This window comes from Panicum virgatum, chromosome 5N (assembly GCF_016808335.1).
Source record: "Panicum virgatum strain AP13 chromosome 5N, P.virgatum_v5, whole genome shotgun sequence".
Lineage (NCBI taxonomy): Eukaryota > Viridiplantae > Streptophyta > Magnoliopsida > Poales > Poaceae > Panicum > Panicum virgatum.
The window spans coordinates 52,367,939-52,383,752 of record NC_053149.1 but is presented as its reverse complement, the minus strand read 5'-3'; the positions used below and the strand labels follow the sequence as shown (position 1 = coordinate 52,383,752).

Sequence of the window (15,814 nt, the reverse complement as noted above, 5' to 3'; positions counted from 1 at the left end):
GAGGTTGAAATTTGACCGTCCTGTCGTTACTTGGGCTGCATTTCGCGGCTACCCACCACCTTCCGTCTCTGAGGGGTATGGGCAAAGGCCCAAAAAAGTAATCGGGCCTTATGCAAGAGTATCTCCAAGAGAGCCCAACAATATTCCTAATAATCAGTTTTTACATATATCATGAAAAACAGCACTCCAACAGTGGTCCAATCTCACTCACAATTTTTTTTCGAGTCCAATATGCGACGTGGTTGTGTTTGTTCCCGCATGCCTTTTTTTATCTCTCACGTTAGTTGCTTTTTTTTTCCGGAAAAAACATCCGCACGTAGCAGATTTTTCTCACGGAGAAACCCAGTTTTTTTAATCTCCGCAATCGCATGCAAAGAATATCGTAAATGTTAAAGGTCGAGTCCAACATGCGATCCGTTGCACCGCAGAAGCTGTTTTATTCAGCACGGGCCGGCTTGTTATTTTCGGCCCATTAGGGATTTAGGGTCCATCTCTTCTTTATTTTTCCTTTGTCTTTTTTTTTTCCTCTCATGACTTCTCAGTGCCATCTGTCTTCTTCATTTTTGCACTATGGATGAAACTATTCTTTTTTGTTAATATCACTGTATAGTTATGTATTCCATAATAAATCTTTATGCGATGACTTCATGTGTTTCCTTAGATCAGCAGACACGTTTTTGTTCCAGTGGTAAAATTAGATCCAATTAAACAAATTTTAATATTTAATCAGATGGAACAATTTGTTCCAATGGTGTGATTGAATCCAGTTGAAATTTGTTCCATGGAAATTTGTAAACATTCTAACAAACTGTTTACATTTGTTCCCATGGAAATTTTTTGTTCTCAACTGCGATGCAACAAATTTTTTCAGTTCCGTTTTTTGATCCAGAGTAATGCTATTTGTTTATGCTGTTCGTTTGGTTAGTCTATACATTTTGGTTTGTTGTCATAATTTTTTTATCATGTATTAATTCATCTAAGAGAGATCTGAGCTTTTAGTTAGGTTGTTTGTTTTGGTTTCGTATCCATTTAGAAAAAGAGAAAGAAAAGAGAGAAAAAGAAGGATGGCCGGCGGCCCAATAACAATGGAAGCAAATTGGCCTAATAATTTATTTTATTTAGTGTTAATCCTCTTCTGTGATGATTCGGCTGGCAGTCGTTCGTTGCCCCTAACGACGACCCAAGGAGCCCACACATAAATAGATGATGTGTAAGCATTCAAACCAAAATAGATAGCTTACATTTTTTGAAAAATTTTGATACTAGTTTGTCGGTACCTTTGGACTATGGTACCCCCTCTTGCTGTGTCAAGACTCGTGTAGTTATCCGTAACTATGCCCAAAGGAGCAGTCGGACCCCTGGGATCCGGCTCTATCTCACCGGACCAACGGTCTCGGACCCGCATTCCGCTCGGGGACGGGTCCGGTGTCACCACGTGTCCCGGAGAAGGGAACACTCAGCCAAATCAGCCGGGGGCCCTCGACCTCCCACGGGCTCCCGGACCCCCATATACTATCCGGACCCCACAACTGGGGGGAACAGACACCCCGCCTGGGGGGTCCGGAGCTGCCTGTGGGGGGGGCGGTCCGGAGCCGCCACGTGTCCGCAGGCACAAGTACGCGTGCGGCGGCCAAGCTTCCTCGGGAAGGCTTGCCCACCTACCGCGTTCAATGCGGGAAGCGTTAAGTGCGCTCTGCCACAGCAGAGACCGAGGAGACTTTTGCCAAGCTGTACTGTTGGTCGCGCGTTACCAAGGTACACAGTACAGCCGCTGGCACCACTCCCGCCATGCGCGACAATCTACGCCAGTTAGACACGACAACTCGGCGACGGAGTTTCATAACGCCTACGCGGTAGACCCAACAGTCTACGCCGCAACCTACACTGCCTCAACAGACGCCTCGCCAATGGGACAGGAGAAGACCCCCCTCGGTCAGAGAGTCTACAGGACGATGACGCGTATCCGGCAAGAGATTCTCCATCACTGTAGCACCATTAGTGTCTATGCAGAATAGTATACATCCTTGTCGGGCCCACCTGTCGGGGTCCAACGCCTGTGTACGCGTCCTCCTTGCTCTATAAAAGGGGGGCGCCCGTTAGAGAAGGACTCAGGTCCAAAAAGAGGACCGCAGGCAGAGGATAGACTCATCGGATAGACACAAGAGCAATACTACTCTCAGTGGACGTAGGGTATTACGCTCCGACGGCCCGAACCACTCTAAACCCTCGTGTGTTCTTGTGTTCTTGCTCTAAGGGTAGATCTGAAGAATAGCTTGCACTTCCCCGGGTAACCACCCTCTGGGGTTAGGCGGGTCCATTCCGCCACCCGGCTGTGGCCCTCCTTCCAAAGCCACGACATCTGGCGCCGTCCGTGGGGAGGTCGCAGGCGTCGGTCGGATCTCCGCTCACTTCCTCGTCTCTGAGGTTGAGCTCATCCTCTGCAACAACGACAAGAAGATGAAGAAGGGCACGGCACCACCTGCGCCGCATGCCCCGACAACGAAGCGGCAGTGTCCTCGGTGCGGTGGCGCATGGCAGCGGCGCCTGCTGTGCGTCGCCACTACGACACCTCAGAGCCGGCACAGTGGTGCGCAGGGGCGGCGCCTGCTGCGCGTCGCCCTGCGCCATTCCAGTGTCGGCTCAAGGTTTCCTCTCAAGCAACCACTCGGGGTCTCCCGCGGCGGCACGGCTTCGGCTCGAGGTTTCCTCTCAAGATGGAGCCTGGAGCAGGAAGGATGTTTGTCGTCTTCTCCCTCGCCTGGCTCAAGCCACCCTTGGAGCTGCTGCAGACAGGCGTCAGCCTCCATCGCAAGGCGCGGGGGCCCTGTGCCAGCGCCAAGGCGAAGCCGGCGAACGACTGCCCTTCTCCACGCTCCGTGCTCGTCCAAACGAGCACCCGTCCTTCCGCTGCGCCAGGATGTCAAGCTGGCTTCAGCGCATCGAGGGCAACCATCGGGCTGGCTTCCGACGACAGCTGGCAACGGCAGGGCCACTCCCATTCAAAGCCAAAGAAGTTGTTCTCATGCAAACTAAGCATGAAACATTTCTTGTGCAAAAGAGGGCCCTGCAAGCTCCCGAGGTGATGATGGATGATGCTGTATAAGCATGTCCAAGGCGCCTCCGCCCCCAACAACTGAGGAATCTCCAAGGTGGCAGATCCACTCCGGCAGGGAAGTGCACGCCTTACGAATGGCAGTCATAGGTTACCACTAGATAGGATTGAGTGTGATTATCCTTTGTAATGATATGGTGCCTACGTGTGGTCCAGAACGGTAAAGGTCCGCCCTTGTAAACCCGACCTCTGGCTTCATCGCACAAACAGGCGACACCATCAAGTGGTCCAGAGCGATAGAGGTCCGCCCTCGTAATCCCGACCTCTTATGTACACCACGAATCAAGCAATGAAGGAGATTTGCTTTCTCAGTCCTATCTTTACGTTAACTTAATGATATTTGTCCGTTCAGCTTGCATGATTTCCTCCCGAACAGAGTTTCTCTTTTGTTGCTAACGATCCAAATCGAGTTGCTGGCTTGTGGTCAGGTGGGGACACCCCTTCTAGCTGGAAGGCAGTTCGGACCTCTAGGGGCCTGCTCATGAGAAGTGGTGCCCGTATCCTGGGGTAGAGAAGTTCTGAGTAGCTTAGCCTGGTAATGTACCCTAAGCCTACGTACTTCACTACCCTGTTACGAGTCCCCTAGTATCTGAGACTGCTGTCCCTAGAGGTCCCGGGCTCCTTTCTAGTATAAGGCCTAGTTTCCTACACCATGCTTCAAGGCCCGGTGGCGTAATTCATGGGATCGTCAGCAACAACCCAAGTCCACTCCGGTGGCCCGCTCCAGCGGAGACCGCTCGCCACGGTCGCTCCAAGTCCACTACGGTGGCCTGCTCCGGCGGAGACGGCTCGCCACGGTCGCTCCAAGTCCACTCCGGTGGCCCGCTCCGGCGGAGACCGATCGCCACGGTCGCTCCAAGTCCACTCTGTTGGCCCGCTCCGGCGGAGACCGCTCGCTCCGGTCGCTCCAAGTCCACTCCGGTGGCCCGCTCCGGCGGAAACCTCTCGCCACGGTCGCTTGGAGCCGGGTCCGGGGAAGTAGTGCTTGCTCCCTGGGCGGTTCAAGGTCCGTGCAGCCGCTTAGTTCGGTTCCGTACCCTAAGCCTGCACCTTCGCTGCCCTGAGTAGAGCGCTCTAGTACCGGAACCTGGCAGCAAGTGCTACGGCCTTGAAGAGGTCCGGAGCACCCGCTCTCGACATAAGCACGCCAACGCAATCAGCATTGCGTCACGATAATGGCCCCACCTGCGGGTTCGTACCTCTCCCGAGGTGGGCCCGGGGGCCACTGTCGGTACCTCTGGACTAGGGTATCCCCTCTTGCTGTGTCAAGACTCGTGTAGTTATCCGTAACTACGCCTAAAGGAGCAGTCGGACCCTTGGGATCCGGCTCCATCTCACCGGACCAACGGTCTCGGACCCGCATTCCGCTCGGGGACGGGTCCAGTGTCACCACGTGTCCCGGAGAAGGGAGCACTCAGCCAAAGCAGCCAGGGGCCCTCGACCTCCCACGGGCTCCCGGACCCCCATATACTATCCGGACCCCACAACTGGGGGGGGACAGACACCCCGCCTGGGGGGGCCGGAGCCGCCTGTGGGGGGGGGTCCGGAGCCGCCACGTGTCCGCAGGCACAAGTACGCGCGCGGCTGCCAAGCTTCCTCGGGAAGGTTTGCCCACCTACCGCGTTCAATGCGGGAAGCGTTAAGTGCGCTCTGCCACAGCAGAGCCCGAGGAGACTTTTGCCAAGCTGTACTGTTGGTCGCGCGTTACCAAGGTACACAGTACAACCGCTGGTACCACTCCCGCCATGCGCGACAGTCTACGCCAGTTAGACACGACAACTCGGCGACGGAGTTTCATAATGCCTACGCGGTAGACCCAACAATCTACGCCGCAACCTACACTGCTTCAACAGGCGCCTCGCCGATGGGACAGGAGAAGACCCCCCTCGATCAGAGAGTCTACAGGACGATGACGCGTATCCGGCAAGAGATTCTGCATCACTGTAGCACCATTAGTGTCTATGCAGAATAGTATACATCCTTGTTGGGCCTACCTATCGGGGTCCAACGCCTGTGTACGCGTCCTCCTTGCTCTATAAAAGGGGGGCGCCCGTTAGAGAAGGACTCAGGTCCAAAAAGAGGACCGCAGGCAGAGGATAGACTCATCGGATAGACACAAGAGCAATACTACTCTCAGTGGACGTAGGGTATTACGCTCCGGCGGCCCGAACCACTCTAAACCCTCGTGTGTTCTTGTGTTCTTGCTCCAAGGGTAGATCTGAAGAATAGCTTGCACTTCCCCGGATAACCACCCTCTGGGGTTAGGCGGGTGCATTCCGCCACCCGGCTGTGGCCCTCCTTCCAGAGCCACGACATAGTTTCGTATTTTTCTAATCTAAAATAAATTAATTTTGAATTTTTAGATCTAATTAGAATTTTATTTTTTTTAAAACAAATAAAACCACCTTCGGAAACACCCAAAAGGCCAAACTTGTCCGCTTTCAACAGTTGGATGGCTTTTGCCATCCGGTTTTGTAGTTAAAGCCTGAATATCAGATTTTTGGGATAGTTCAAGTGTGTAAACCGATCTTTATCCTTTTTCATATGTATTTTTTGAATGTGAACTAATATGCAGAGTGCTTAAGAGTTACTTTCTCCCAATTCACTTCATAGAGAATACCTTAAGTTGCAGGAGAATTAGAAATAGGAGGAGCTATGCAAAACATTTAAAGAATCTGAAACTTCAAATTCTCTATTCTCTTGCATTCTAAAATTCACCTGGTTTTTTTAGCAACTCATAGAGCTTTCATTATAACTAAACAGGGTTACAATCTTTGGCTGCCAGCAGCGCAAGCCAATCTGGGATCTCATCAACCCAAAACAAAGATCGTGCGGATGAAGAGACCTTCTGAGCACAGACGTGGGCTACATAATTTGCACTTCTACTAACCCACGCAACCCTGAAATCTACAAAGTTCTTGCTAAGCTCTATGATATCAAGACACAAGCTCCCAATCGATGATCTTCCAGCATCCGGGTCATGAAGCATATTTTTAAGCACACTGTTATCTACTTCCAGCATCACCCGATCACAGCCAATCTCCACCGCCAGCTCCAAGCCTTCTTTAGCCGCCATAGCTTCAGCCATTAGCGTGTCCGCCAGATTATCCTGCTACCTAGCGGCCCCTGCAACAACCTGTCCATTGTGGTAGCGGATGACCACACCACTACTTCCTGAACCTGCCTTAGCTATGAATGCAGCATCAGTATTCACCTTGATCCAGCCTTGCTCAGGTCCCTTCCACCGTTCCACCTCCTTTTTGTTGCTTCTGCTCAACCGGAAGTTGCAGACCGGCCAAGTCCTCCAGCATGTTGCAAATATGCCGGAGAGCCGCACCTGGTTTCCATGCCTTCCGACCATGGCGCTGTGCATTTCGACCCGACCACAGGCTCCACGCGCCACACACAAGTAGAGCAGCTAGCTTTTGCGAGCATAAATCTGGTTGCAGTACATCCATCGCCCACGTGGTCGGGTGCAGAAGCGGCACTGAAACCCCAGAAAAATTCTTGACCTCAGCCCAGAACCGTTTAGCCGCCGGGCAAAGAAAGACAATATGATATAAGGATTGATCAGGATCACCGCACAGCTCGCAGTGGCTCTCAAGGATAACATGCCCGTTTCCCTTAATAAACCAAAATTGGTTGTTCTGAATATTTTAGATTAAAAGGACGGAGTGATCTCTCCTACTTTTCTAAGAACAAAAATCTTCCCGTGTTCTCACTTCTTTGTCGCATGTCTTCCCTCGATATTGGATTGGTGAGTGAGTCTGACATAGAAAACTGACCAAAAAAAAAGTTACTCCCTCCTTCTACTTAATCTATCTCAGTAAAAAACGACCCGCTGACCCCTAAAGTACAGAATCAGTAACATTTAAAGGACTATTCTTATATCTTTAAACCTCAACCGCTTGATTGTTTTAGCTCTGTTCCTATTGCAATAGGTTCGTATCGACCTACGGTACAAGGTAGCAGTGATATCTGTCATTGTACATATTTTAGGATTTAATATGAATGTTAATGTAATTAATATATATTCAATGTATTTTTTGAATTAAAAGCTAATTAGTTTTTTCAAATCACGTGTGTGTCGCACGTGCGTCTATGCTAGTTAAAATAAATTATTTTAGAAATTTTGTAATAGATTAATAAGTATTACCTTACTTACCTCTATCTATTATCTATATTTATATTGTCTATATTTAGCAGTAACCAATTCTTACATGAGCATACACATTTCAATAAGGTAAAATAATCTATTTTTACATTTTTTTTGACACAAGGAAACCCCCCATTTTCATTACATAACGGAAATACCAAGTTCACAAACACCCAAGAACGAGCAGGAGTTCGTCCAGAAACAGGAAACAGGGGGGAGGGAGAGTAATGACATTCAAACCTGACCCTCCAACCATCAGTCAAGATAAAGACCCTTGGATTCCTAGGAGAAGTCAGTACATCAACAAGAACCGTACTTAAGAAACAAAAGAAAGACAACCACGAGAGGTAGGAATAAAGAGTTCCAGCATCACATATCATCATCCCTCGAGTCTTCAGTAGCGTCAGCTTCGGGTGGTTGATTCGGAGCAATCAGCATAGAAGGGGATGAGCGATGTTGTTGAGCCATCATCCTACTGGCACAAGACAGAAGCAGCTTCACTCCATCCATGATTTTGCCTTGCATCTCCATACCATAAAGCCCTGCCCAAAATGTCATTAGAGCACAAACATAAGAGAGAATTTCAGCTGGGTTTCTCAGCATTTTGTTTTCAAAGCAAGCCTCATTTCTACGTTTCCAGATTGCCCAGCAGATTGCTGCAGCACAAAATGTGTAAATATGTTGCCCACCAAGCAACCAATGTGAAATCCAAAGTTTAAATTGCATAATATTTTCTGGGATGTTGGAGGCTCCAATGCAAATCTCGACCGGACTCCATAAGACTTTGGCTACAGGACAAAGAAAGAACAGGTGGTCAATGTTCTCATTGGAAGAGCAGAAAAAGCATGTTGGTGATCCCATCCACTTCCTCCTGAGCAAATTATCTTTAGTAAGCAGTGCTTTGTTTTCCAGGAGCCACATAAAGATTTTGATTCTATGAGGGATCCTGGCTTTCCAGATGTGAGAGAAGGATTGGCCATGATCAGTTTTAGTCGGCGAATCATAAACTGATTTGGAGGAAAAGGAGCCAGACTTGTTGCCCTTCCAAATGACAGTATCCCTAGAGTTATTGAACAAATAGCTGTAGATTTCAGTTATCAGGTTCAGCCAAGAGCTGAACAGCACAGGGGACAGCCACCTTGAGAAATGGAGTTGAGCATCGTTTGAAAGGAAATGGTGGATTGAGATATGCTTATCTGAACAGAGGTCATAAATGACAGGATGTAACATGCAGAGAGGTTTATCCTTTAGCCATAGGTCTTCCCAAAAAAGAGTGGATTTGCCATTATTTACTTTAACAACTCTGTTAGCCAAATAGATGTGTCTAACTTTGAGAAGGTCTGACCAAACCGGAGAGTCATCCAGTTTGTGTTTGATTGCCCCAATTAAACTCCCTCCTCTCATATATTTAGCTCTAATGATTGATTGCCAAAGCCCATCTTCAGATTTCAGTTTCCACCACCACTTGCAAAGTAGGCTTATATTCATTTTCCTAATATCTTTTATTCCTAAACCTCCTTTTTTCTTACTTTTGCAAGCTATTGGCCATTGAATCAAGTGATATTTTCTTTTTGAGCTGCTGCCTTGCCAAAGGAATTTCCTTCTCTGTTTGTCCAAGTTTGCAGTGATTGTCTTATGTAGCAAGTACATAGACATATGATAGATAAAAGTACTTGACAGACTTGTGTTAATCAGGATAATTCTCCCAGCCATGGATAAGGAGCTTCCCTTCCATGAAGAAAGCTTTTTTTGGTTTTTCTCCACTAAAGGTATCCAGTCCTTTACATGGAGTTTACTAGGGCTAACAGGAACCCCAAGATACTTGATTGGAAATGTACCAATCTGACAATTGAACGGCTCAGCATACATCTCTTGTTTGGAGTCCCTGTTACATAAAATTTTACATAATTTTAAATTCTAAAATGATTTGATTTTTGGTGAGGAAGGGGTCAAAGGCCCCGCCGCCTGGTTTGAATAAGGACGTTATCTTGACTTTTCTAACTGACTGCGTATACCAAATAATGAAAGAAAACGACATTTTCCTAATCAGACGGCACCTTCCCAAATCCCACGGGAATACCCCCTCCTCTTCTTCTTCATCTACTTGCTGCCTAGCCATTGTGTGCTCTCTCCCTTCCGAGCAGCTCTCTGCTTCCTCGCCGACGGTTTTTGTCCTTCCATCCCCATGCATGATGTCGCAGCCTCTCCTCATGCGGCTCATCCTCCTCGCCGTGGTCGCGTCTGCAGCTACAGCGGCAGGTGACGGCTGCAGCACCGGCTGCAACCTCGCGCTGGCCTCTTACCACATCGCGCTGAACCAAAACCTCACCTACATCGCGAGCCTATTCGACATCGACGACTACCGGAAGCTCGAGCCGTACAACAATTTCTGGCTCCCAAATCTTATTGACCCCATCCCCGCCGGCACGCGCGTCACCGTCAACTTCCCCTGCCGCTGCCTAGCACTCCCGACCGCGCCGTTCTCGACCTACCTCGCTGGCTCCTTCCCCTACATCGTTAGATCAGGCGACACCTACAGCAGCATCGCCGCCAACTTAACCTCACCACGGCCGCATGGCTGCAGGCCACCAACAGCTACCAGAACAACAACCTGGACGGCCGCACAGTGAACGTCACAGTCAACTGCTCCTGCGGGTACCCGGGGGTGCCACCGGACTACAAGCTGTTCCTAACCTACCCGCTCGGTGACGGGGAGACGCTTGACTCCGTCGAGGACAAATACATCTTCCGGTTGCAGTCGGAAGTGGGCACCAGGATCGTCTATATCCCTCTCATAGGTGAGGATTCAGCAACATGAATTGGTGAGGTTTAGGTTCAATTTTGCTTAATTGAAAGGATGGAGATAGGCTAAATTGAAAGGATGGAGAAAAAGTACACAATATCTGCAATATCAAATTAGTTTCACTAAATCCACATAAAAAATATTTCTTAAAAATGTATTTATTTGATACTGTAGATGTTGCTTTATTTTTTCTATAATTTTTGTTAAGAGTAGGGATGATTATTGACATTTAACAATACCAAATTAGAGAGGATTTTACCGCAAGGGTCTCTAACCTAGTGGTTAGAGCATGGCGGGTCTAGATTCGACTCTTTGTTGGAGTGAATTAAAATTGGACCTTGATTAAATAAAAACTTATGTAAAAAATAGGTAGTGGCTTTTGGTAAAAAATGACCATTTTAGAATAGAGGAATTGGTCAGAACAATATATCCATTTGTATCCTTTAATTGGAAGGAAGCAACATTGTCATTAGCCAACAGCCACTACTCTTAATTTGCAGTGCAGACGCAATTAGCTAACCAAATTCTCGAAATCCAGGGGTTTCGGCCATTGCACCATTGCCATCGCCAACCGATTCACCGAGCATGGGTCCATGGAAAAACAAGACGACCATAATGGGTAATGATCGCTAGCTCTCCTTCTGTCTTCCGTAACCTAGTGTGTAAAGCTCCCTTTCGATGATCTGTTTACTACTGTGCTATGTGACTGTAAGATGTGACCACCGTACCATGCAACTAACTCTCAAACACAGCACACTGCTACAGACACACGAGAACATCCGGGTCCCAGAACCTGTTCTACTCCTAGATGAGTAGATAATGCCCATTTTATAATAAGGCTTGGGTGTCTAGATATATGGACACCGGAAACAAGTGTCTGTTTATCTCGTACTGCTCTTTTCTTTTAAAAAAATTATAGAGAGAAACACAAAGATTTATGACATTAAATAAGTATACTATGAAAATATAGCTAACAAATAATCTAATAATACTTAATTGGTTCATAAATGTTATTATCTTGTTATATAAATTTGGTCAAACTTGAAAAACTTTGACTCTCCAAGATTCTTGGAATGACTTATAATTTGGAACGGAGAGAGTAATATGTAAGACTCCCTTTGAGTTGATCAGCTACTTCGATAGCTTTGCTCTATTTTCAATTAATGTAGTATGCAAAACAATGTTTGATGTGATATTTATTATTTTATTTTTGATTGATGCACTTTATATTATGTGTTTTCAATTAACATTTGCTGCAATTTTGATGTTCATATTATGGGCCCCATTTTTAGTCTCGCCATAGGCCACAAAAATCGATCCTGGGCTGGTTCCACACGCAAATTTAGAGAAAATTAGCCATCGGATGGAAACTCGTTAACCAACTAGGTTTTGCAAAGAAGTTTTTCATCTTTTCTTGAATCATCAAACTCCATCCCGTTCTTCATATGAATCTTCCTGTTTTATACAAGACTTGGCTTTCTATTTATGCTTAAGCTATAACGACCTTTATGAACTCATTTCTTTCAAGGTTTAGATCAATTTTTAATGATTCTTGCAGTCATCGTAGATGTGAGACTGCAGTTATTGCTCTTTTAGTTGTCCAAAAGTTGAGCATAAAAATACATGAAGTGTAATACAACACACTTTATTATGTTCCACTTCCACACATTGGAGTCAACACTTTGTATTTTCACCAATCATGGGTGGAGGTTCGATCAATAATACAATTTGTATCGGGTAAGGTCATGTTTTGTTAGTTATTGCAAAGCTATCTGTATAGCATAAAGTATTTAATAACTATATATGGACCTTCTACTATTTATATTTAGGGTGCACTTTTCATCTATAACATCCATCAACCAGTGATATATAGGGTCGGTGCACCTCAAGTGGTGGTGGGGATGAGTATGATGTTTGTTTTATTCCTTCACTATATAAATCTTCCACTTTCATGCTTGGCTAATCAAGATGCTAGTGCGACAGTGATGACGTAAGGTCACGAGCAAGCCATGCATGAGCCAGTTACCAATGAACAAACCTTGAATAATCATTGTGGTTAATTTTGTGGCATTGGTCAAAGCATCGATTACATGGCATGGAGAGTACAAGAGAAGAGAGGGCCACGGCAAGATGAGGAGGGAGCGCTCCACATAGCACCTGTAAATAATGATACTGCACCGATGGAAGGAGCAAGGAGCGAAAGCACAGAAAAGGAACCAAGGAGACTGGAGACAAAACACAACACCGATATGTCATGAGTAGGAAATTATTGTCTATGGTTCATGCACACAACATATATATAATATATTCCATCACCAACCCTCATAAGTCATTTTGACATGTGCCAGTGTGTGATATGGTAGGACAATAAAAATTTCATCTATAACCAGTGGCGAAGCTATATTCAAGCTAGGGGGTGCATCTGCACCCCCCAAAATTTTCAAAATCAGTGATTAGAAACAAATTTTTACCATGTAAATAGCTCAAATTTATATATCTACAAGGTAGCTGCACCCCCCTCCAATTTTATGTAGCTTCGCCCCTGTCTATAACTATGATAGATTGATACATATACTATGATAGAAATGCAACGATTTCATAAGACTATGCTACAATCACACTATTTCCCACAACTAAGTTTTGTGAATTTCAATTGAGAAAAAGTTTATGAACTTATATGCAAAACAAATATGTAAGATCAAGGAAAAATAGAACAACAGAAATGTAACGATGCAACATTAAAAGTAGTAGCTCGCCACAAGAGCGTACATACCATTCTTAGAACCAACGAGTAATAACAAACGTTACAGTCAGTATGATCATGCAACCCTATAATAAAGCCAACACGGCCTTTTTGTCACCATAGCATCCATCTTTTCCAATTTATAAATCACCGGATAGATCAACAAAACAACAGACACCCTAAAAAAATCTGCGGAGTTCTGACTGATGAATCAATCTAGATGTGCTGGGGAACTTTACCGGTGCGGCACCAGTCATTCAAACGGCTCGAGCTGGTTGCACATCTCGATGTACGCGTAGTAGAGCACCCTGTTCTTGGCGCCGGTGCGGTGCCTGCCGGTGTGCTGGCAGAAGTACTTGAGCTGCTCCAGCGTGCAGCAGCCGAGCGTCTGGCCCAGGAGGAGGAACAGCCAGTTGATCCGGCGCTTGTCGGCCGCGATCTCCGGCCACATGGCGCCCTTGTGCCCGCAGGCGCCGCAGTCGGGCAGGGCCGGGTACATCCACGCGTCGGGCGCGCGGTCGTTCATGGTGTGGCGGTGGGCGACGACGTGGTCGCGCAGCTCCCGGAACTTGGACGCGAGGTCGTACGCGACGGGCCTCCGGGCGTTGCAGCGCTTGCAGCGCGCGTGGCCCTCGACGGACGTGACGCCCCGGCGCAGCAGGCTCTCCAGCGTGTCGTGCTGCGCGGGCCGCTCCGTCGCCCACGGGAACGGCGGCTCCTGGTGCCCGCCGTCGACGGCGGCGTCCTCGCCGTCGCGTGGCTTGACGCGAGGCTGGCGGCGGGCGGCCGCGCCACTGTTGAGGCGGCGGCGGGTGGAGCGCGGAAGGGCAGCCGGATGAGGAGGAGGCGGCGGCGGGGCTGGAGCAGCGGCGTCGGCGTCGGTGTCGGCGGCGTCGTAGATGGATCCGAGGGTGAGGGCGAGCGGGTCGGACACGTCGCCGCCGCGGCCCCTCGCCGTTTTCCCTTCCATTTTTGCGGGGCAGCGCTCGCTCGCTTGCTCGCTCTGGCTGCCTTGTTGCTGCCTGGGCGTCCCTGACGGCTGGCTCTGGCTGTTTAGGGTTTTAAGGATGGGGAGCGGATGTCGGAGCGGGTTGTTGCCGGGGCGATCCTGGACGTCCGATCTGATCGCGCCGGGGGCTGTTCTAACAAACCAGCACGGCGAGTCTGCCAAGTAGACGACCGGGAGAATCTTTTCTTCCGACCATTACTGGCTTACTGCTATCTGTTGCCGTTAATGCCATCAGTCTTGGCGTCTTGCCATGGGCGTGGTTACGTGAGAGGGGGGTTTGTTTGGCAACTGGGTTCTAGCGAGATCTGACACTGGCAGGTCTTTTTTTTTTCCTCTGTCCGCGTGTCTGATCTGTGCAATCGAGCCCCGGTTGGCGGTTGCCGTGCGCCCGTGCGCTCCGATTGCTCTTGGGATTGGGAAGTTCGAAGTTTCCTTGCACAGAGGATAGATTATTGCAACGCGGACGGGACGACGTGCGGAAATGGTGAGCCGGCGATCCAGGCACGCTGTTCGATCGCGCACCACACAGTTAGGCGAGCGCGACGATTCGTGTTAGGCCGGCCGTGCATGTATAATAGTGTAGACAGCGGCCGTCTGTAAGTGTGTAGAACACCGCACACAGACAATAGAATATATAACTTGTACAATGAGATATTTGTTAGTATGTCTATTAGCTATTTAATTCGTGCACGGACACATAAAACATGGGGATCAGGTGTGGAATTGATTTTTATATACCATCTTGTTGTTTCTTTAAGAGAATATATAGTGTGTGTCAATGGACAGAATACAACTAAGGTCTTGTTTAGTTGCAGGGTGTAAAGTTTTTAAAAGTGAATCTTTCTACATTTGAAGTACTAAACATAGACTAATCGCAAAATTAATTACAGAACTCGTCTGTAAATCGCGAGACGAATCTAATGAGCCTAATTAATCCATAATTAGATATTGTTTAATGTAGCAATTTAACATCTAATTACGGCCTAATTAGTTTCATTAGATTCGTCTCGCGTGCAATGCGTTTTTTTATTTCGTCTAGATTTAAGTCTCCATGCATGTGCCGGATTTTTTTTTTGGAATTTTGAATTATGCAACTAAACAAGGGCTAAATTAGAAGGTGGTTATACAACTTTTTAATTTATTCCATGTCATTTTGCTTGTACAAAGGACCGTGAGATAATTATATTCTACCGTGGAAGGGTGGCTGTACTACTAATACTAAAATATAAAGAGGTGAATGGTAAAGGAGATCATCTAAAATATCTACCGTGTGGTTGCAAACGCACTTCTATCCTCTCAACATTTCCTCTCTCTCCGGTAAACAAAGCAAAGTTATCCTTTCTCTTTCTTCTTCGGTGCGGATAGCAGGACTGCCTGGCGGCCGCTGAGCTAGCCAGCGAGAGGCTGTGCAGCACAGAGGACGGTCGGCGACGGCAAGGCGTGGTGGCGGCCGGCTAGCCGGCTCCCATCCGTGCGACCGACCAGCACGATGGAGCTGTGGTGTCGGCGGCCGGAGTTGCGGATCCTGCGAGGCGTTCCCGGCCGAGGTGCACTGCCGGTCGTACCCTGGCCCCGGTGGGGGCGGTGCGTTCCTCTGGACGTGCGAGGTCTGCGAGTTGCTCCCGCCGCCGTCACCGGGAGGTAGCACTGGTGGGTGGGTTGGACGGCGTGCGGCGTCGAAGCTTGGGCCTCCGGTGAAGGACGACGGGGCGGAGGTTAGAGGTATGCGCGCCAAAAAGTCTCCCGCCCACATGAGATCTGAAGACGTCGTCGACGGGTCGAAGCGAGCCATACAACGGGAAAGCGGCCGTCGGTATGGTCTCCGGCAACGAGCCCACGCCGTTGCCTCACGACTTCACGAGACGACGAAGGCGCCGTCGTCTTGCTGGCATCAGGGTGTTTTGTGCAAAACTTGCGGCTTGCAGACGGCTCGCAACGGCGCCATGTACGTGCCCTAAGGGCAAGTACAATAGTAGGGACAGCTGCTGTCA

At 48.2% G+C, this 15,814-nt stretch overlaps 1 protein-coding gene and 1 pseudogene across 1 annotated transcript; one reads left to right on the top strand and one right to left on the bottom strand.

The window, feature by feature from the left end:
* The first annotated feature begins 9,392 nt into the window (after positions 1–9,392).
* LOC120675392 lies at positions 9,393–12,403 on the top strand (annotated as a pseudogene).
* Positions 12,404–12,704: 301 nt separating this feature from the next.
* Positions 12,705–13,670, bottom strand: LOC120675432 (the record flags this gene model as incomplete). The annotated part of the gene is made up of 1 exon (XM_039956654.1): positions 12,705–13,670. A coding segment is annotated over one exon (603 nt), but the record flags the coding sequence as incomplete, so codon positions are not given.
* Between the last annotated feature and the right edge of the window lie 2,144 nt (positions 13,671–15,814).